Source organism: Cydia fagiglandana, chromosome 20 (assembly GCF_963556715.1).
Source record: "Cydia fagiglandana chromosome 20, ilCydFagi1.1, whole genome shotgun sequence".
NCBI classification, from domain to species: Eukaryota; Metazoa; Arthropoda; class Insecta; order Lepidoptera; family Tortricidae; genus Cydia; species Cydia fagiglandana.
The window spans coordinates 9657865-9682533 of record NC_085951.1 but is presented as its reverse complement, the minus strand read 5'-3'; the positions used below and the strand labels follow the sequence as shown (position 1 = coordinate 9682533).

At 38.9% G+C, this 24669-nt stretch overlaps 1 protein-coding gene across 1 annotated transcript; it reads left to right on the top strand.

Annotated features, from left to right (window-relative positions):
- The first annotated feature begins 1715 nt into the window (after positions 1–1715).
- LOC134674580 (fructose-bisphosphate aldolase-like) lies at positions 1716–16156 on the top strand. Its single transcript, XM_063532696.1, has 8 exons — positions 1716–1827; positions 3058–3146; positions 5015–5189; positions 6164–6367; positions 7171–7286; positions 7681–7780; positions 15200–15399; positions 16049–16156. Exons 1-8 carry the CDS (start codon positions 1716–1718, stop codon positions 16142–16144), a joined length of 1092 nt encoding a protein of 363 aa, XP_063388766.1. The 3' UTR covers positions 16145–16156.
- Positions 16157–24669: the final 8513 nt, after the last annotated feature.

Below are 24669 nucleotides of genomic sequence, written 5' to 3'. Positions count from 1 at the left end.
TTCAACTGTCTAGCTATCACGGTTCGTGAGATACAGCCTGGTGACAGACAGACGGACGGACAGACGGACGGAGGGACGGGCGGACGGACGGACGGACGGACAGCGAAGTCTTAGTAATAGGGTCCCGTTTTACCCTTTGGGTACGGAACCCTAAAAAAGTAGGTAGGTAATACCTAAATATTCTTTATAGCTCCAATAACAAAACTTAAATTTTAACATAGAAAATTACAATGAAATTACAAGTACATTACCTACGGGAAACTTTTTAGGGTTCCGTACCCAAAGGGTAAAACGGGACCCTATTACTAAGACTTCGCTGTCCGTCCGTCCGTCCGTCTGTCCGTCCGTCTGTCCGTCCGTCCGTCCGTCCGTCCGTCCGTCTGTCACCAGGCTGTATCTCACGAACCGTGATAGCTAGACAGTTGAAATTTTCACAGATGACGTATTTCTGTTGCCGCTATAACAACAAATACTAAAAACATAATAAAATAAAGATTTAAGTGGGGCTCCCATACAACAAACGTGATTTTTGACCAAAGTTAAGCAACGTCGGGAGTGGTCAGTACTTGGATGGGTGATCGTTTTTTTTGCCGTTTTTTGCATTATGGTACGGAACCCTTCGTGCGCGAGTCCGACTCGCACTTGCCCGGTTTTTTTTCGTTTGTTTCTGGCTTTTTCATCACCCTGTCCTACGTTGGTTTCCAGCCGGCGTAGGTATTAAGGATAGCTTTATCCACGTGATAAAATAACTGTCACCGTAATTAAGGGCGCTTAATGAGTCTAGATACAAATAGATTACATATATTGCCATAAAATAGACAATTTTATTGTAAATATCCTCGTAGTATGTTCCAGAATCGATATCGATATTATTGGCCACTTTCACTTAGCGACATCGGATCTAAAGGATAACTCACACTTGCTCACGCTAGACCAAGCCTGGGCCGGGCGGGACCTTCCAACACTTCGTTTTCTATGGAAAGCATCATGTGATCACCGTTCAGCCATCATATAAAATATTAAATATAAATATAAAATATTACTGGACATCTTACAAAGATCAACCTAGCCCCAAACTAAGCAAAGCTTATATGGGTGCTAGGCGACGATATACATACTTGTATGGATAATGTATACATAGAAAACACCCACGACTCAGTAACAAATATTTGTGTTCATCACACAAATAAATGCCCTTACCGGATTCGAGCCCAGGACCGTCGGCTTCACAGGCAGGGTCATTACCCACTAGGCCAGACGGGTTGTCAAACAAAAATCAAATCAGTTGCCCAGCTCGGTCAAGCGTGAATCATCCTTACCGGTTACTGCCCTCACTGATCATTAAAAATTCCACCCTGTATTTTTAATACTGGCATAATTAGTCCAGCTAAGTAATTAAGTACTTACTTACCTACCTACTTGTTCAAATATTCATATTATGAACTATGCTAATTTTAGAAGTTCGTGAGTCACTAAAAAAACCGGACAAGTGCGAGTCGAACTCGCCCACCGAGGGTTCCGTACTTTTTGGTATTTGTTGTTATAGCGGCAACAGAAACACATCATCTGTGAAAATTTCAACTGTCTAGCTATCACGGTTCGTGAGATACAGCCTGGTGACAGACGGACGGACGGACAAACAGCGGAGTATTAGTAATAGGGTCCCGTTTTACCCTTTGGGTACGGAATCCTAAAAAGCGGTTTTTTTTTTCAGAATGACCACCTATTTTTCATATCCTGACTTGGATCTCCAGACAGAGCTGAAGAGGACCGCAGAGGCTATACTGGCCCCGGGGAAAGGCATCTTAGCGGTTGATGAAACGAATGGCAAGTTAATTACCATATATAGTCGCACCAAACAAAGTCTGCAGCGGATTTGATAGCCCACGCAGTGTAAGTGTTATGTATACGTCATTTCATAGAAGTTTGACGTTTAAAATGACACTTGCACTGCGTGGGCTATCAAAATCGCTGTAGACTTTAACGGTCTGACTCTATATATATATATAATTAAGGCTAAGCTTAGTTTAAATAATCTCCAAATATAGAGATTGTAACTGAGACTGATTGTACAACTAACCTCTCGAATGAAAATAAACAGATTAATTTTCTTTTTTACTCTCTATTTATTAAAATGTATACCATTATAAGGGATATATGTAATGCTAATTATATAAATATTATACCTCTTATTGATCGAGCGAGCGTTAGCGAAGGCCTCCGTTTCAGCTTGGGTAAAAATGTTTTCTAATGTCCGAATGTTCTCCTCTACACGTCGAAATTCTCAACCGATTTTCGTGCAATTTTGTGAGCAGGTTAATAATTTTTTTTTTCAATTCTGTTTCGATTTTAATTTTCAGACTTTAAAAAGTTTAAAATATAAACTAACAACTTTGTTATTAACCCTTTAACCGCCAGAGTCTAATATACAAAGACATTACATATCCAGCTCATTTCGCCACAGTCTGATAAATAAGACAAAGATCTGATTTGGTTTTTACAGCACATTTATAACTCCCGTAACTATGCCAACCCTGCGTGGTACAATTACTGTCGGTGGCGACACGAGCACGCTCGATCATAAATTGCTGGCGGTTAAAAGGTTAATAAATAATATATATGTGAAATATTTAAACAAACGCTAAAACGATATTTTATTATTATTTTAATATAGGTACCTATAGGTAGGTATTTAGTAAACCGCAGTCACAATTTTTCTAAGGAATCCATTACCTACCTATTTGTATTTGTTGAACTAGTCACAGAATAAATAATAGTACTAGGTACAGAAGACTCACTCTCTAACGTCTGTTACGATCAGCACAGATATGGCCGCTAGGTGGCGACAGCGCCGCGCGCGGCTTATGGCTTTCCCCAAAATTGGGTTAGGAACGGATGTACTTTGCTACAGGTATCTAGCTGTAGCAAAGCGACGAAATCGCGGAGTGAGCCACTCCTGAACTAGTTTAAGATTAAGTATCTCTCCGAGTTTATTAATTTGAGAAGGCAGTTTATTAAATGGGGTGCTCCAGGCAACAATATTAATTTAACTTTCAGAGGGCATCGGCAAACTTCTGGCTGGAGTGGGCCTGGCGAACACTGAGGACAATCGCCGGCGGTACAGACAACTGCTATTTACTACCAATGTGAGTACAAACACAATAGGGAATGTTTCATATTTGTAGCCTACTAGATGACTTACTTACTTACTTCGCTGGCTCAGCGACCCGAAGTGGATCTTGGCCTCCGACACTAGATTGCGCCATTCGTTCCTTTCCTGTGCGATCTGACGCCATTCAGCCGCTTGCATGCCACACAGGTCTTTCTGGACCTCGTCGATCCATCTGTAGGCCTTCCGACCGGACTACTACGGACTAGATGACAACTTGCCTTTTTTTGCGTAATAGGAACCCAACTCGCATTTGGTCGGTTTTTTTCTGTATGACCATAAAAAGCTCAAGGCGACACTTTGACGTTCTGTATCTTTTAAAAATTGTGACAGATTTTTTAAAATATTTATAGTCACACCAAGAAAAGTCTGCAACAGATTTTAATAGCTTACGCAGCGCAAGTGTTATTTATACGTCATAATTTTATAGACGTTTGACTTTTAAAATGAAACTTGCACTGCGTGGGTTATCAAAATCGCTACAGACTTTTCTTGGCATGACTTTAAATATTTTAAAAAATCTGTCACAATTTTTAAAAGATACAGAACGTCAAAGTGTCGCTTTGAGCTTTTTATAGTCTACAGTTTATGGTATACAGATAAAAGTCGACCAAATGTGAATTGGGTTCCCATTACGCAATAAAAGGCAAAAAATACGTTTATTGTACTGGAAAACATTTATTTTATTCTGTTTTCAGTATGTGTGGTTACAGCAGAAACAGAAATACATCATCTGTGAAAATTTCAACTATAATTATCACGGTTCATGAGATACAGCGTGGTGACTGACAGACGGACAGTGGAGACTTAGAAATATGTAGGGTCCCGTTTTTACCCTTTGGTTACGGAACTCTAAAAAGCAAATGGTTGGACTAAAGTAAAAGGGGCAGCATAGTTCAAAAATGTTTATCGTATCGTTCGTAAACATTGCGAATATAGTATTTTGCTCGTACTGATGTCTTTCTTTACTTCTCTTAGGCTTTATTTTTCTAGATCACTGCATTAAAACCAATACATACGTGTACTCTTTGTATTAACCAATGATAACTAGGTACCCTAGGCCTAGGTAGGCTAGGTAGGTAGGTAGGTACGCAAGTACGTATAACGATACCTGAAGAAGCGTTCAATAAATTCCCAAAGCCTTTGTCAAAAAATGTCGGCTATGGCTCATAATCGGGGAAGGATGGGTATTTTGGGCCCGGGTCTACAAATACTTGACGGTATTGAGATGTTCGTAATATCACTTTAGATAAGTTGACATTGCTATATTATTATTACAACTCAGAGGATCTGTAAGGTGAGGTGGGGTAAGATTAACATAGTTTATTTTTCTCGGGGCAAGGCAAACAGTATGAGGATTCCCTACAAGTGATAGTCTTACCCCACCTTACCCTTATAAGAGACACATTGTTCACTTGTTCAGCTTAGTTTATATCAAATAAAAAAAAAAATAGCTTATGAATCAAGGGCACCAAACAGTAGATATCTCACTGGTAAAACTAATTTCACTGCTGAGTATCGAAGATCAATCAGTTAATTGGGGTTGGTCCTGGGGTGGCCCTAGCATACAAACGAGTATGACTCTTCATTGATTTCTTTTCATGATTTTATTAACCTCGATTTTCAATTATTTTAATTACATCAACATCATCATTACCTAGAAAAAGTAGGGATCGTGTCGTACCAAAAAGTCAAAGAGCTGGCGCAAAATAGGGAAAGCTGGGAGATACTCCACTGACAAGAGAATAAATACCTCTTAAGTAATTCCAATTTATTTGGTGCTTATCACATTGGTTCGAATCCGCACTGTGACGATAAAACTCAAAATCATCTTTATTTCCTCAGAATCTCTCAGAGCACGTGTCAGCTGTAATACTCTTTGACGAGACGGTGTATCAGAAGACTGATGAAGGGACGCTTTTCATGGATGTGTTTAAGCAGCAGGGCATCATCCCCGGCATCAAGTTAGACAGAGACGTCGTCCCACTATTCCTGTCTGAGAATGAAGTCACTACCCAGGGTAATGATACCTACTCATGTTTTATCAGAATCTCTCAGAACACATATTGTTCAACGAGATGATGTACCAAGACTGATACTTACTGAATAATACTTATGTCTTTCTGACCAGCATATATTATTATAGTTTTGCCCTCTATTCTTAATAAATGTCGCACCTATTAGGGTAAATGCTTCTTGCATAACACTTTTTTAACTAAGTTCAAGGTCATGGGGCAAAATTATTAGTGATTAGAGGCAGTTGCACAACTTGCACAACATTGAGGAGATAGGATTTATCCTATCGCCTCAATATTGTGTGTTATCTTTGTTAATACATGGAAAAAATAAAAATAAATAGTTGAATGAGATAAAAAAGGTAAGTAATTTATGTGTAGCCTGTAACTACCAGGAGTAAAAAATAAACTTTGGAATATTCGCAACGGACTTATTTCTTTCTTTCAATTTGGTAAAATTGTTGTTATGCTCACAAAATCGTAACGTTTCGGAGAAATCATTTTATATGCGAATCATTTTAAAAGCGATATTCAAACTTCAGCGTGCAACGCAAGCAGCAATCTTCATTTTACGCCGCTTCGAGTAGAAAGTTTTGTTCATAAAACACGTTCAAAAGTTTTTTGTTGTCTCGAACTGAGTGTTAAGCGCCTGATAAAGTAGCATATTCAAAGTTAGCTCGTGTTGCTTATTTCATAACACAAAATAGGAAAGAATATTCTAAGCAAATCAAAAATACACGATTATATAGTTAATTCTTTAAATTCTTTTCTTGTGTAAGTCCTATTGCGACAAATAGTTATAGCAGCAAATTCTTGAAGAAATATCCACAAAAGAGTTTTTATATTCTTAGACACTCGCACTCACACTGGAAAATCGAATATCTGAAGATATGAAAATCGTCAAAAACTAAGTAAGTTAAATATGTACTAGTATTTGGTTTCTTCTCAAACAAGTATAAACTTAATACTTATTCCGCAGGTCTCGACGATCTTAACAAGCGTTGCGCCGTCTACAAGAAACATGGGTGTCGCTTCGCAAAATGGCGGTGCCCTCTCAAGATAGGCGAGCACACTCCGTCAGTCCAGGCTAACAACGATATGGCTAACGTCCTAGCGCGCTACGCGGCTGTCTGCCAGAGTGAAGGACTTGTGCCGATTGTGGAGCCTGACGTGCTTTTGGATGGTAGGAGGTCTATAAATTTGGGATAAACATACAAGTCTTTTTCTGTTGACCAAATTTTATAAAAATTAACAGAATCACGGAGGAATATCTCTTCTCCTGTATAACTTAGGGCCAGTGGCACTATGTAATCAATCATAAATAAATAAATATATAAATAAATATTATAGGACATTCTTACACAGATTGACTAAGTCCCACAGTAAGCTCAAGAAGGCTTGTGTTGTGGGTACTCAGACAACGATATATATAATATACAAATACTTAAATACATAGAAAACACCCATGACTCAGGAACAAATATCTGTATCATCATACAAATAAATGCCCTTACTGGGATTCGAACCCAGGACCATCGGCTTCGCAGGCAGGGTCACTACCCGCTAGGCCAGACCGGTCGTCGACAAACATACATCAATCATACTAATCAATCTAATCATAGAGTCCACATATACATATAGTCAGACCTTGAAAAGTCTGCAGCGATTTTGATAGCCCACGCAGTACAAGTGTCATTTTAAACGTTAAACTTCTATGAAATTATGACGTATACATAACACTTACACTGCGTGGGCTATCAAATCCGCTGCAGACTTTGTTTGGTGCAACTATAAGCTAAACTTTGCGCCGTCTTGAACAGAAGAAAATGAAGAAGTGTCTTTATAGTACAGTTAGATAAACGTCACAATATTTTCATAGAAATTTGACATTGTTTGACAATGTAGACGGACTTTATCAAGGTTATCAACTTATCAAGTTAGCAGCCATTATAATTAATTGTCTTGAGAATGATAAATGTCTTACAGGTGACCATGATATCGTCAGAGCGCAAAAGGTCACCGAAGTGGCGCTCGCCGCTCTATACAAGGCGCTGAACGATCACCATGTGTTTTTGGAAGGAACCCTTATTAAACCGAATATGGTGAGCCTTTTATGTAGCCCAATCGAATCTCTTCTCATCATAGGCCTTTCTATTGCAGACTATACAAACAGTGTCAGGCAGGGCGACAACGTTTTTCATGCCTGTATAAGCCAATACAGGAGCAGCAACCATGACCGCAAAACAGGCAGGTGTAGTGTGCCCGTGGTGAACAGATGTCGGGCTGATGACGCTTGGCTCGCTTACTTGCGAGTGTCTTAAACCTCTTCTATGTTGCCGATAATGTACCTCAAAATATCTAAAGAATTTAGAACATATAGATATTTTATAGTGCTTTTTTAGTCTCGATTTGAACATTAATGTTGTTGTAGTGGTTTTTAAACTTCCTGAATGCGATGCTTGTAAAATCGGTTATAAACTTTTCTTTCTTTTTTAGGTCACCCCGGGGCAAGGGTACAAAAAGAAGGCTACACCAGAAGAGATCGCCGTAGCTTCTGTAACTGCGTTGTTGAGAGGAGTCCCCGCCGCCGTTCCGGGTATATTTATGTTGTGTTTTTACTTTTAGGGTTCCGTACCCAAAGGGCAAAACGGGACCCTATTACTAAACTCTGCTGTCCGTCCGTCCGTCCGTCCGTCTGTCACCAGGCTGTATCTCATGAACCGTGATAGCTATCACAGACAGTTGAAATTTTCCCAGATGATGTATTTCTGTTGCCGCTATAACAACAAATACTAAAAACAGAATAAAATAAAGATTTAAGTGGTGCTCCCATACAACAAACGTGATTTTTGACCGAAGTTAAGCAACGTCGGGCAGGGTCAGTACTTGGATGGGTGACCGTTTTTTTTTGCCTTTTTTTGCATTATGGTACGGAACCCTTCGTGCGCGATTCTGACTCGCACTTGCCCGGTTTTTTTAGTAGCTTTTGCGTATCCACTGCTGGCCAAAAGTCTTCTCTTTCTTACTACTTAATACTCCTTCTTCCGCCGCAAAATGCGCTGAGGTCGTCGCGCCATCTCCTTTTTGGTCTATGTCTGCGGCTAGCATTCGATAGCGAATTTGGCTCACGAACCCAAAAATAAGCTCAAAATAAGTAACGCTACGTCTTACGTAGGCGAACAACGCGCGAACGCGGCGCGGCGCGGCGCGGCGAAATCAATCCTTTGATGCCCATAGAAGTGTCCTACGTAAGCGATCTCGTTGCGAACGCGGTGCGGCGCGATTTGCACGCGAATGTCAGGCGGCGCGGCGCGGCGCGGCGCGGCGGCGGCCGCTTTCGCCGCGCCGCGCCGCGCCGCGTTCGCGCGTTGTTCGCCTACGTAAGACGTAGCGTAACAAATCAAAATCAATATAAAATCAGCCAAGTACATGCCAGACCAATAACATTTATCTCTCTCCCTGTTAATTAACTATTGTATAACCTTTATTGTATCCAACATTTATCACAATTTTCAAAGCTTTAAAAAAAGTAGCTCAAACACTCTCACAGTTATGCAGTCTGTGGTATCCGGTACGCAAGTCATTAACTTTTTTGTGTACCAACATTGTCACGTTACTCTCCAGTAAATATCGTTTTATTAAATGATTAGTCAATTAATTAGTGAAATAACAATGTTAATGTGGTGTAGAAATGTGATCAAAGTAAAAATAAATGTGATTGTACGGCGTAATCACGATTTTAGCGTTGATCCGGCTTATATAAACAACGCGCCGGCGTCCACTCCATGGCGATTTCTATACAATATACATCATAGTTTAAGCAAGTAAGGTAACAAGACCTCAGGTATGTTGTCTTATTGTTATTTCTCAACTAATTCACACGAATTTCATTCAATTTCATTCGGAAATAATCATTACATATAAATAGTTGAAGCACCGGTAATGGCGGAAGAATATATAATTTTGTTTTGTTTTTGTTGTCAAATCTTATCTATGGTTTGGCTTATCACGGCAGCACTGTCTCATCTCAAACATAGATAAAAAGAGTTTACTGTCCTTGTCTGACACTAGTACTAGCATACAAAAGAAAGGGAAGAGTATGTTTCTTCTGGTTGTTACTGACTGTTAGATTTGTTTGAATTAGTAATTCTTTTTTCTATTCTGGCATTTTCCGGTTGGGTCTGAAAGTCCGTTTTTTCTCTCATTTGAAAACTGACCTCGTAAATCGTATTTGAAGCGATCGCTACTTTTCTTAGTAACAAGTGCATAGTTAAGTGCTTGGTTTTTTTCGCGAGTGCTGTGAAAAGTGTAAATAATGGGGAAAAGGAAGAGAGATAAGGAAAAAGATGAAGATTACATCAGGAAAAAGATTAGAAAACTACAAGAAAAGCTTCGAGATACTTCGAGAAGACGTTCTGTTGTATCTAATCAAGACCCTACACCACAAAAACCGCAATCGAAGCCTGTACAACAGCCGCCGCAGTCACACTCTTCACCATCATCTGCGTCACCTTCACCACTTCATGCGATACCACACGATAATGACCTTGATCTTAATGCAGGTGCGTTGATGGTATACATAACTACATAAATCTAAGGCTATTTTTAATCTTTCTCAGTTTAGTAACATCTAACGTATAGAGAAATAATATCTTAACTGCTGCATGATGTAGCAACTTGTGGCTAAGCGCTATCACAGAGCGGATAGACATGCCCTTGATTCTAATTAACTTTATTTTTGGCAGGCGCTATCACAATGTGGATAGACAGTGCTAATATATAACATTCATAGTGCGCTATCACTTTGCGGATAGACAAACTTATTCTAATATACAACTATTTCATAATAATATAATTATTACAGAGCCGGCTGATGATGAACTCCCAGAGGAGTTTCTTCTTGCACTGGGGACCGAAGGTCAGGAGCAGACAGAAGTTGGCAATCCTATTAGATCTGAACTGGCTTCTCGTTGGATGAAGATTATGAATGATGGCTTGGGTAAAGAAGCTAGAGATGCAATTGTGAAGAAGTACCCGCCGCCAGCTAATTTTCCTGCTGCAATAGCCCCTGTGGTAAACCCAGAAATTCAGGCTACGCTTTCAGAACCTTCTAATAAAAGAGATAAAAGGATTGTCTTCAGACAAAACCTAACAGGTACATTAATGTCCTGTTTAGGCAAATGCCTAACAAATATTTTATTAGGCAATATTAACTCCAAAATGCTGATTGAGGAGATTAATGATGCGGCCAAGTTAGCTGCAGAAATGCACCACCAGGATTCAAGTTCTAGAAAATTCTTTTGCTTGGCTGGGGCCAACAAAACTATCCAAGATGCTGTTCGTCATCAAAAAACTGATAAGTTTTTATTTGGTGCAGATTGTGCAGAAAAAATCAAGGCTGCACAAACAATACAAAAAACTTGTAATACCATAAAGAATACTTCAGATAAAGAGAAAAAGCAATATAAACAGCCTGCAAATAACAAGCAGTTTAAGCAGTTAAACTGGAAGGGCCCACCACAGTACAATCAGCAGACTCATCGAGCCCGTGGTGGGCAACAGTACCATCAACCCCGGAAGCATTACAACCAGCCTCACCGGAAAGACAGACACAGCTCTCACAAGCAGCGATCCAGATATCACCGATAGAACCCGAGGTACATGCAGGTAGACTTAGACATTTTATGGATAACTGGTTAGAAATCACTGATGATCCTGTAATTTTAAAACGGCTGGAAGGGTACGAGATTCCATTTCATACTACCCCTCCACCTTATGAGGCGATGCAAAAAGTGTGGCATGGGAAAGAAAAGGAAAATATGTATCGTGAAATAAGGAAATTACTAAAACTTGGTGCAGTTTCTAGATGTTCTCCAGATCCTAGCCAGTTTACATCTCCAATATTTTTAGTACCAAAACCCAATGGCTCTTTTAGATTTATATTAAATCTAAAAAAGTTGAATGAATATGTTGTTACACATCATTTTAAATTAGAAGATATTAGAACTGCTTGTAAACTGATTTCACAAGACTGCTTTATGGGTTCCATAGATTTGTCCGAGGCATATCTTTCTCTACCAATTGCGGAGTCACACAGAAAGTTTCTAAGGTTCAGCTTTGACGGACAACTTTTTCAGTTTAATGCATTACCATATGGGTTATGCTCTGCTCCCTATGTTTTCACTAAATTAATCAAACCGGTCTGTACCTATCTCAGAAAACAAAATATAGTCCTAACATGTTATCTGGATGACAGTATATATTTCAATCAATCATATAATGGATGTCTAAATGACATCACTATAGCATGTAAATTATTTCAGGATTTAGGTTTTGTAATTAATTTTGAAAAAAGTGTTATGACACCAAGCCAAACATGCAAATATCTCGGATTTATTCTGGATTCAACTAATCTGTCCTTATCAGTCCCACAGAAAAAACAACTGACTATTTTAGAAATGATTCAGCAATTTAAATTTAAAAGAAACTGTACAATAAGGGAATTTTCTCAATTACTAGGGAAACTTAACTCAATTTGCCCAGCTGTCCCATATGGTTGGGTTTTTACCAAACTACTAGAAAGAGAAAAATACCTTGCATTATTAAATTTCAATGATAACTATGAAGCTAAAATGATTCTTAGTAATATTGTTTATTCTGAACTACATTGGTGGAGTATGAATTTACACAAATTCAACCTGATTAAACATCACGATTTTTGTATGGAAATTCATACAGATTCATCCAAAACTGGCTGGGGAGCAGTTTGTGCATCAAATAGAACATCTGGATCATGGTCAAAATCTGAACAAGAAAATCACATTAACTATTTAGAGATTAAGGCAGCTTTTTTAGGGTTACAATGTTTTGCTAAAAACTTGCATGACTGTGAAATTTTGTTAAGAGTTGATAACACAACTGCAGTAGCTTATATAAACAAAATGGGTGGTATTCAATTTCCTCATCTTAACCAAATTACAAGAGAAATATGGGAATGGTGTAAAGATAGAAATATTTGGATATTTGCTTCCTATATAAACACCAAAGATAACTTTAAGGCCGATGAGGAATCTAGAAAAATTAATATTGAATGGGAAATTGCTCAAAAATATTTCCAAAAGATCACTAAAACATTTGGACACCCAGAAATAGACTTATTTGCCTCGAGGATTAATAACAAATGCTCGAAATTCATTTCCTGGAAACCTGATCCAGAAGCACTTACTGTAGACGCATTCACTGTCAGCTGGAGCGATATTTTCTTTTACGCTTTTCCTCCATTTTCCTTATTGTTAAAGTGCTTACACAAAATTAAAAGAGAAAAAGCTGAAGGTATACTTGTGTTCCCATATTGGCCTTCACAGTCATGGTTCCCTCTTTTAAACTCATTGTTAATTACAGATCCTCTAATATTCAAGCCTAACAAAAATTTACTGTCGTCTCCTTTCAGAGATGTCCATCCCCTACATCATCAACTTACCCTGGCTGCCGGGCTGCTATCAGCGAGGCGTACCGTAGACGTGGAACGCCAAAATCAGCAATTCAGATAATGCTTAATTCTCTCTCAAACAATACTCTTAAACAGTATGATACTTCTTTTAAACAATGGTGGCTTTTTTGTGAACACCATAAGATTGATGTTTATCAAGCTTCTGTACCATTTGTACTCCAATTTTTAACTGAGCGTTTTGATAGTGGGGCATCTTACGGCACAATTAATAGTAGTAGGTCAGCTCTATCTCTTCTTATTGGCCCTAGAATAGGATCTGATGATAGGATTAAACGGTTTGTCAAAGGAGTATTCCGATTAAAACCTCCAACGCCAAAATATAACATAACGTGGGATCCCGGTGTTGTTCTCAATTACATAAAAGGGTTGTACCCTAATGAAGCTATAAGCCTAGAACAGCTTACCCATAAAGTAGTGACGTTACTCGCCTTGACGACAGGCCACAGGGTCCAAACATTATCTTTGGTTAAGATTAATAATATCCAATTTAATCATGACAGCGTCCAAATTTTTATACCTGATTTAATAAAAACTTCAGGCAAAAATAGTAAACAACCATTACTATATTTAAAAAAATTCAACAATAAAATTGAAATTTGTCCCGTCACTACTTTACAGTCTTATATTAAAAGAACACAGCATGTTAGAAATACTAACAATCTTTTCATTACACATAAAAAACCTCATCATGCTGTCTCTACACAGACTATAAGTCGCTGGATAAAAAATGTCCTTAGGGAGGCGGGCATAGACGTTACCATCTTCACAGCTCATAGCACTAGACACGCCAGCACATCTGCTGCAAGCAGATCTGGTATATCTATAGATGTTATCCAAAAAACAGCTGGTTGGTCACAAAACTCTATTTGCTTTGCTAAACATTATAACAGACCTATTACCTTAGAACCTACTGAGTTTAGCAATACTATATGTAACTTGGTATCAGACTGATTGTTATACTGTTATGTTGATTATAATTACATGATTATCTTAAGTTACTTTTTTAATAAATAACTTTTAAAGTAATTTATATGCATTGTATAATTTGATTATGTACTCGCAACCCGATCTTTAAACATCTACAGTTAATTAACAGGGAGAGAGATAAATGTTATTATTAGATTAAACGAACTTACCTTAAGTGAAGTTCTATCATAATAACATGATTCTCTCTCCCTGTTAAGAGAGTCCCATCCCTTCCCGTGTATATATGTTAATATACTGTTCCCAAATTACAGGGTTGCTCCTACAAACAACAATCTACTTTAAACGAAATGACTTGCGTACCGGATACCACAGACTGCATAACTGTGAGAGTGTTTGAGCTACTTTTTTTAAAGCTTTGAAAATTGTGATAAATGTTGGATACAATAAAGGTTATACAATAGTTAATTAACAGGGAGAGAGAATCATGTTATTATGATAGAACTTCACTTAAGGTAAGTTCGTTTAATCTAATAAATATAATACAGGGTTCCGTACTTTTGTACGATAATATAAGCGTCGTATTTTCATAGTAATTTGACGTTTATGTTGGCACTTCCATACTCTGCCACTGCATATTCTACAGAGTTAGCTTTTGAAACGATTATAATATAATTATCATATCTTAGTCTGACACCGACTCTAACCATATCTACACGGAAAACATAAATTCGTAAACATAAATAATTTATATTATGACAAAACTGTGTTGCACTGTTGAGGTTATTTGCCGAGTTGCGCTTTTTTCTGCCGCAATATTCCAATTTTTAATATAAACTTTTAATTATCGCGAGAGCTTGGTCAAACAGGTGTTAATTGAGTTATCGGAAACATGTCTATCGCCAGTGGGCTTAAAACTTTGAATCAGGAGGGTCCCAGTTTATTTGCCATAGTAATTGGCTTTGTAAGTGTGTATGGGTGACTGTAAAATTCTCTAGACGTGGTCCGGCCACGCTAAGTTGGTGCAAAGTTAGCGTGGTCAGAATGTTTCCAGTTCTGTGCCTGTGACAGTTGTTATTCTAGTAGGTACAATTGAAGTCATTCAGAAGCATTTTATAAGTAGGTATAAGTGGAATTTTCTGAGTTGATTTTTTGGGATTAAACCCTTAAATCTGTTCTTCTTCTTCTTCAGTCGGTCCCTCAATACTGAGGATCGTGACATCATATCCTTCTGTTCAAAAAATCTGTTAATCAAATGGTATTGTTTCTTTTATGCACTACTACTACTACTTTTCCGTCATGCATGAGTGATCAAAACGTACAAATCGCGCTTAATCTACCGGAGCATAATAGCGGCAAAGGCCGCAAACCATCGACCTGGTGGTCTAAAATAAAAGGAGACGGAGCCCTTATATCAGAATCGACAACCCAAGAACATCTTGGCGCAAATATGTGAGGAGGCCTGACCCTAAATAATAGGAAAAGGGATGGAAAAGGAAGAAAGAAGAAGATGCACCGCTACTGTTCCGTCATGAGTGAACAGGAACAGGACAAAAAATAATGAAGATTTCTACATTTCAGGTATCGTCTTCCTTTCCGGCGGCCAATCCGAAGAAGAAGCCACCCTGAACCTGAACGCCATCAACAGGGTCCAGCTGAAGAAACCCTGGACCCTGACCTTCAGCTACGGCCGTGCTCTGCAAGCTTCCGTCTGGAAGACCTGGGCCGGCAAGGATGAGAATGTGCCGAAGGCGAAGGCTGAGCTATTGAAACGGACTAAGGTGAGTAATCAAATAAAAAAATCATTTAAATTACTATTAAGGCCCATAGGTACTATCCAACTGTCCATCGGTGGACCTTATTAAAAAAGTGTGTTCAGGCATTGGTCCCACCGCGAGCTAGTAAGCTATGAGCTATCGGCTATAAACACGAACAAAAGATAAGCACTCCCGTGTAAATAAAAGAGACACGGCGATATTTAGTTACTCGCCCAGCGGTGAGCTATAAATATAGCTATAAAGCTCGCGGTGGGACCAGTGCCTCAGGCATGTGTCGCGTAAACGGAGGACGCTGGTTTGATTCCAGCCTTGGACACTGGAGGGCTTGGTCATTTTTTCCTTCGTATATGACATTTATTTCGGTTTGTAATTTGAATAGTAGGGTGACTACTTGAAATAACACAAGTCAAAATCTTTTCATTGAAAGTAATTTTTGTTCTTTGAGTATACTTTACCCAATTGTATGTATTTCAGTTGACAAGTATGATGATGATTGGGGAGCTGAATGTCCTGAAATCAGTTTGATTATGCTTAGGATGACCTGTTTGTTCTATAGACTCCAGACTCCCAGACCTCCTTTGTTAAAACAACAAATCAAGGCATAATAAAGTCCAAATCAGATTTCTAATTTAAATTTTCCCTTTTTTTACAGGCGAACGGATTAGCATCACAAGGCAAATACCAGCAAGGTAGTTTAACCTCGTCTGCGGCGGATAAATCCAACTTTGGCAAGGATTATAAGTACTGATCTGAATAAATTACATATTTAAGTAACCTTTGTTTTTTTACACTGAGAGAAAAATCATCACCAGGAATTAAAAAACAGTTCTGTACTGGGGGAAAAAATGAAGTTTTAGTAATGATTATGGACGTTTCACTATTTCTGTAAAGTTTATTTATTTCTACAAACAGCTCAGTAATCCCAAATATAATTTCAACAAACAGATAATAGAAACTGCAAGAACTAATAGAAATTGCAAAAGTCAATTTGTTCCTATTAGTTAACTCTCCTTGTCCCCGGATTAAGTTTATTTTTGTAATTCTAAGTGTATTTTTGTTGTACTTTTCTCTCAGTGTACGTGTTTCTTGAACTTGTCTGTCACACTCACGGAGTTGCAGGCGTCCATAGGCTACTGTGGTCGCTTACCAAAATGTGTATGGACGTAGTAGGTATAGAAAATAAAATCTTAGGTACGGCTTTTGTAAAGTGGACCCCTGTAATTTGACCCCTTTTTGACCATGTCCATGATGGGGCAGTACCTACCTGCCGGAACATGGAAAAAATCAGACATTAAGTACATTATTACGTAACTACATCGCGCATGAGATATACATGTAACATATCCTATATATTTTAACATTTTAAGAATGGAGGAGGATCGCGGCGTTAAAAGGGCATACCTGGGACACTCAGTAGGGCGGAGGCCGATCGGACGTCTCAGGTATCGCTGGGGCGATGCGGTTGAAGCGGACTTGCGCGATCTCCATGCCGATAACTGGCGCGAGATGGCGCAGGATCGAGACAACTGGCGTGTACTCGTGTCGGAGGCCAATACTCATTTTGGGTCGTTTCGCCATTAAGTAGTAGTAGTAGTAATATATATTTTGACACTTTCTTAATAATATGGTTCAAGTCTCCTGGGCCAGTCTCCTGGACTTCCCGTAGGTAACAGGAAAATATCGCGAAACTTCTTCAATTACTGTTACCGCTTTTTAGCAAAAACATCAAACCACCGAAGCGAATATCTTATAATCGTCTGAGCACTTACCTAAATGAATGCTTTGATAATTCAGCAAACAGTGTCCGGGGAACGAAAACACTCTGTAAAAAAGAACAATGATTTTCTTTGTAATATTTTCAAGGATGGATTTTTGTTCAAACACAATGTTAGAAGTATCGAGTTGGGTTGCGAGCAGGAATATTCCAGTTTACAAAGGAGTTTGTAAAAACATCGTTATTGGACATTTTTTATAAGACAAAGGAAATTCTTGTCCTAATTAGAGTCGGTAGAAAAAACTCAAAGCTAACAATTTCTTTGGGGAAAATGTTTCCTTTGTTCAGGTGTCGTTTCTCGTTAGTTATAATTATAATGACTGCTTAAACAACTCGATTTAATGAGGAAAACAAGTATCTTGGTTCGTTTGTGCTATTAATTTCGCTGATTTTAATTCTCTTGTTTACCTAAGTGTTCTCCTTATAAATTGATTCAAATTGGTTACAAATTAAAGTTTGAGTTAAAGTTAAGTTGGTTTGAGGAGATTCGTATAGTATATAAGCGGCAGTTTACCAAATTACCAGGCTGCCTAAATACGCTAATACGTTGACATCACCTGACATCACAAAAATCCTTCGAGCAACACGGAAGGGAGGCGGCATTCGCACTATTTCCCCTCTGCCGAGGTACAAGATTAGCGTGTCAATCTAATCTAGCGCGGGTAATAAAATTAGTTGCACTTGGATTTTTCACTAGACCGAGTCCAGACGCGCGCGTGAACACTGCTGCACAAAAATGCCTATTTGCTCGGTTTTTTGTTATAAAAAGAGGTCGGGGACATAAATTTGCAAAAAGAAAGTGTTACATTTCACATGTAGTATTTTTTTTTTACATATAAATACGTAAAATTACATTTAAATACAATTATTATATTTTTGTCGCAAGTAATTGTTGGATTTATCGATTTTGCTCGCTCAGTACAAATTGCGGATCGGTCGAGCGACAAATCCGACTTCTCATCTCTCAGAATACAATGACATACTTCAACGAAAATGTGTTAGTGTGCGTGTTGTGACACTAGTCACTCGTCCGTACACAAAAAGAGATCGAGGTTTGCAAGATTTGTCTTTGACGTGTGTAATTTTCTATGTATTTGTGTCGTCATTACAGATTGGATTTTGTATGTAAGTGTGAGAGAAATGCGACTGTGTGCACCTTTCCTCCCGCGAAAAATGGCAGAAAGATTTGTACGGCGAGATATCGCTTGGGCCCCTCCCTTCCGACGTGTCGGAAGCCGGTGTTGCTCGAAGCAAAAATCAGATTTAAAAAAAATACGCTAATACCTACATGTCCTTCAATAGGTACCTACCTAACTATTAAACAGGTAAGCTTCGTTACAAAACAATACTAAAACAAAGTACTTACTTACTTCTGTGTTATCCGAAGGGGATAATAAAGATTTTATCACAATATTTTATCGAAATACGTGTCAAAAAACTCTGCAAGCTTCGCAAAAGAGTAATTTATTTGTTTTTATGTCACGTCGCGTTGGGACGTGCCAAATAGAGATAGTTTTTAGGGTTCCGTACCCAAAGGGTAAAACGGGACCGTCCGTCCGTCCGTCCGTCCGTCCGTCTGTCACCAGGCTGTATCTCACGAACCGTGATAGCTAGACAGTTGAAATTTTCACAGATGATGTATTTCTGTTGCCGCTATAACAACAAATACTAAAAACAGAATAAAATAAAGATTTAAATGGGGCTCCCATACAACAAACGTCATTTTTGTCGTCAGTACTTGGATGGGTGACCGTTTTTTTTTTGTTATTTTTTTTTGCATTATGGTACGGAACCCTTCGTGCGCGAGTCCGACTCGCACTTGCCCGGTTTTTTACGTAACACGCATTCTACTGCGTGGGCTTTTTGTTTTCAAAAGTGAAAAGCCCAGTGGAAAAACCATTGGTGCGTAACTAAATCTATATGCAGGATTTTTTAGCTGACGACAAAAAAATCTAAATTGGAATTCGGTGGCTTAAAAGCGTTGATAAACACTACGCAGTTTTAACAGCTTTAAGGATGACACGCTAGACCGAGCCGGGGCCGGGCCGGAGCTTCCGACGCTTCGTTTTCGATCAGCCATCTTATAAAATGACATGTCGGACGTCTCGGCTTGGTCTAGCGGGAACAACACTTTTAAGCTTTAGGTTGGTTTGAGATCCCACGATGAACCTTAGGATTGATGGGAGTACTCTAATATTACAGGTACACTGCCTACTACTACTGTGAGTTGGTTATCAATATCACAAATGTTAGAAATATAATACATATGTGCTTCCATCAGGACAGTGAATGATGCACAAAACATCAAGCTTCTAGCAAGGTATTATGGTATTATGATATGAGCAGTGATTGTGACTTATATATTACTTTATTATGTTGGTACTTAAGATTGGCCCTTTTATATCCATCAGTGGTTCCAAAACTGGTTTCAAGTCTGTATTGTTGAGTATCAAATATAAAAGCATCTAAGTATAAAAAAACTGTTTTACTTACGTATAATATTAATTGGTCGGATTTGATAAATTAATTTCGGTTGACACAACTTTGACCGTCACTCTATTCTGGGATCCATTTCGGTAACCTCGATCGTTTCAACTAATTGCTCTAGCTGTCGCTTGGACCGTACATTTCACTAATACTCACCAACCACTAAACTTGTGGGTTCAACCTCACGGGTCAGTAAAGGCTTATTTACTTGTTTATAGTTTGTCAAAGGACTGTCTCATTTTAGTCATTTGTCTTACACTAGTACTAGCACCCAAAAGAAAAGGATTAGTATACATTTATATAGTTTTCCTGGCTCTTAGGCCCCCCCACATCTGGCGTCTTTCTGGCGTCGGCGTCTACAATTCTATGGCCGACGTCGACGCAACTGCGCAGCGACGTCATTTTCCATAGCGCTGGACCGACGCCGACAGACGCCGACGCTCGAAAGACGCCAGATGTGGGGGAGCTCTTAGTGACTGACAAATTGGTTTGACCAACTGTAGCTATAAACTACGATTTGAAAGGAGGTCACACTGAGAGTGCGTATAGGCGTGCATGAACTATAGGGGACAGCATATGAGCCATCAAATTTTTGGCGTGAGGTGTAAATATGTTCGTTTATGCTTCCGATGTAGCCCACAAGATGGCAGAACCTACTATGCACAAGGAAACGTACCGACGAGAAAGGTAGATGGTAGCACTTGCTTTGGCAATGTACATGTGCACATGTTTCCGATTCAGGCCACAAGATGGCAGACCCTCCAACGCGCACGGGCCCTATACTTTTCTGTCACCAGTCAATCTTGCCTATCACTGAGTGTTTCAGTGTGTCCATTCGGTAATATTGCACACGGCTGCAGACAGTTGAACAATTCAGAGCAAAGACTTGCCCCAGTTGAGCCCGTGTATTCCCATTCCTAGCACAGCATAGCGTAGCGCAGCGTAGGACGTCCACCCACAAGATGGACAGACGACCTTGTTAAGGCCGCCGGAAGACTCTAGATGCGGGTCGCTTCCAACCGGTACGAATGGAGGTCCAAGGGGGAGGCTTATGTTCAGCAGTGGACGTCGTATGGCTGAGATGATGATGATGATTCCCATTCCTTACAGAGTCGAACACTCACACTTACCAGCGTTATTTATAATGTACACTGGCGTTCAAAAGTGCATGGAGATGTTTCAACAGTAATATTAAGGCATTACGATCGACATCTACCCTTGCACTTTTGAACGCTACTGTACAGTCACCTGCAATAATATGTTACACAACGAAGGCAGCATAAATATCTGACACGATCTTATTTGTAGAGCCATAAGAGCGTGTCACATATTTTTCCGGCGTACGAAGAGTAAGATATTATTGCAGGTGACTGTACATCGACTGGGCTTCGCCAAGGGAATTTGAAGCTTATAGCTTGGAACAGACGATCTAACCCGGCCCAGTAAAATATTTAGACCTACTTGCACTATTCCACTAACCCGGGTTAACCTGCTAAACCTGGAGTGACCCTGGTTACCAGTAAAATTTGACTGGATTAACGGTTAACCGCTTAACCCCGGGTTAGCCGGAAAGCTCGCTTATGACTGGTTCTGGCGAAAGTTCTCGCTCGCCAGGCGATTCATATGAAACCCCAGTTTGAATAGATTCGACGTCCACGAGTGCACTTTTAAATGGAATACGGACTCAAGTAGGAGGTCGGTGAATAAAATAGCACTGAAAAGCGGGGTATGTTTGCAGTTTCCAGTTTCTCATGTTGAGTACATGCACACGCTGCTTTTATGTAAAGAAACAATTTTTCTTTGGAAAGGGGTTAATACAGTCGTTTGTTATGAGATGCTGAATTATTGGTATGAGGGTTTCAACACAAGAGTCGAAAATAATAATAAAATTTGGAAAAAGGATATTTTCAACTAAAGAACTAGGTATAAAACCATTTTAAGAGGTCTACTCGTACGACGAGTACGAAGCGATCGAATAGATGCTCGAAAATAAATATGGGTCTACCGCGAACCACGTTCAACGAGTTGCCTCTCTGTCGCACTTGTAAATTCATACGTAAGTGTGACAGGGAGGCAACATATTGAACGTAGTTCGCGGTAGGGCCTCTGGTTCTTCATTTACGAGGATTGTGGCCGCTTGGGTTTTTTTCATCTACATTGCTGCATCGCTTGGATTTTTTAAATTCATTTATCTTCTGTCTCTCTGACAAGTATTGTACACGTTTCAACTCCCCAACCTCCCTTAAACACGATCAACCTGTACCTGGAGTGAGACCAATAAAAGTCTGCAGCGATTTGGATAGCCGACGCAGTGCAAGTGTTAATTAATGCGGCATAATTTCATAGAAGTTTGACGTTTATAATAACATTTGCACTGTGTGGGCTATCAAAATCACTGCAGATTTTTCTTGGTCTAACTCTAAATAACTATTAATGCTATAATTTAGTTTCTGTTTTGCGCCGGCCAGTGCATGCATGCGTTTGGCACTCAGCTTTGATTTGAGTGGCGGAACACAAATCGATTTAATTCCCGATTCACAGAGATGATCTCGCTCTAGATACGTCATGTTCAGAGTGATTTGATGAATACATTATAGGTTTAATTCAACGCATAAAGGATGAATCACGTTAGACCGGGCAGTGCCCGGGTCGGGGCGTCCGACATGTCATTCCCTATGACGGCTCGTCGGTGATCCCATGGCGCTTTCCTTAGAAAACGAAGCTCCGGAAGCTCCGGCCCGGCCACGGTCCGGTCTAACGTTAGTCATCCTTAACGGTAAAATAAAGTAAACAACCAATTTTACAAATATGAGATTGCGACCCTCAGGACCCTCCTGAGATGGAAAGCCATATATTTGCATGATTCGCGTTTACATTGTAATACTGTCGAGCAACAGAATTGCAGGTTTCGATTTTTCTATTGTATTATGCGACCGTTACACACTAGCTGAACCTTTAGCCGTGCTTTTAATTTTTATATTTTCATAAGAGCTTCCAAAATGTTTTCGCATTTTTTTCGCTTCTAACTCTAATAATAAACCAAAAACGAAACAAGTAAAACGTACGGACATATAGTTAATAATCATCAAATTGTGTGTAAAAATATGTTGCAATGTTTACATCCAAAGAATAATATGGCGCCTAAGTTTGTGTAAGCAGTCGTCCGCTTTTATAGGCAATACAGAGAAGAGTATCTATAAAAAGCCACATCCAGCAAAATTAAATATTATTATTTATTTTGTATTTCGGCATCCATGTTTAAAATCCGTTTGAATCGGAAATGACTGAAAGCAATTACGTGGCGACGACGGCGTTGCTGCGAACTATTGAATCTGACTAACAGGTCAATTCGAACGTACACTGATATCAGAATAACATCTAACTGATACTCGTACTTATCTGTGTAGATGTATTAGCGAGGGTGAGACGCATAATAACGAAATAACATGATCCAAACATTTCTGATGTCAGTGTTTGTTCGAATTGGTCTGTAATGTGGTTCTAAATGTGGTTTAGAATGTAATTAACCAGCCAGCCGTCATGTTTGAGAGTGCGTTTGTAAATTGTAAACTGTGATCAAGTTCATCAAATGTTAGTTCTACATTAGCTCGGTACAGTCAGCAGCAGAATTCGCTAAGCGGGCGAGGTGTTCAAAATTACCTTGACACGCTCTTGTTCTCTTAACAATAAAGTCGCGTCAAGATCACTTTGAACACCTGGCCCGCTTAGCAACTTCTGCTGCTGACTGTACATTAGGATCATATTTATTCGTAATTCAGGTACAAATTGTTATGAATATGCATTGCACCGATCTCGGAATAGTAATTAATTTGCAAGCATATTTCAATATGTTAATAAGTTTTAAGCCCCTTTGAGCACTATTAAATGATATACAGCAGATAAATATAATAGAATAGAATTTCGCCCAGCGTATTAGCATCGCTATACAGCGGGGAAATACGGCCAGCCTTCTGGGCACCTTGCCCGTTGACGGCGACCTGGGGCAAATGTTTTATCTATAGTTTTGTAAGTTTTATTATGTTTGTTTATTCCTTTCTTTGTTTTTATCAATAAATAAACTTTATATAATAGAATAGATTTTATTCGTAAGCACAAACAAACGATGCAATACCTACACCTTCATAATATAAAAGAAAATAGAAAATAAGATGAAAGTGCCACTACATTGTAGAGGAATATTTACTCTAGGTACTCTAGGTACTGTAGGTAAAACCTACCTATGCAAATAAAATCTCTAAATAAAGTAAAACTAGCAACATTACATTGTTATTTATTCTGGCTTTGCCGACCACACGCTGTGCCCTGATTTAAGGTTGTGGTTTTATTGGATGCATTCAGGGAGATATATGTAGTTCCGCTTTGAATTTACTGCACATTTTGCAGATTGAATTATGTTTGGTAAATTAAGCCACGGAATTCATTTCACTGCCAGATAAACAGTAATTACGGTGGTCTGGTAACCGGTAAGAAAGTAACTGTTAGTACCAAGGCTCGGAACCGGTATTTTAAAAAAAACCACTAAATAACTCAATATTTTGAATTATTTTATGCTGTTTACGTAGGACTGAATCAAATATTTAGTTAACGAGTTTGTATTAATAGATTGTCCCATTAAAAGTGAAATAATAAACCCAATAACGTAATATTACCGGTATTTTTGTATGGAGCAAATACCGGTTTCCAAGTTCCAACCCGCAGTAAGTCAGACCGCCCTTTTTATGTTTTCGGACCGAACACGGTAAAACCTGAGGGTAAAGAGGTTTTTCCTTAAGTAAGTAACTAATACTTTCTTGTTCTAATGTCAGGTTTGACCGGATTTTATTATTTGTTGTTGTGCAGTAGATTATGTTTATAATTAATGTGTAAAAAACAAAACGTTAGTTAGAAGTAAAAATCTTAGTCAACATATTTTTTGACCAACTTGTAGTTGCTGAATGGTATCAACAGATAACAATTTACGTTTTTCATTATACTCTATATACCTACAGAAA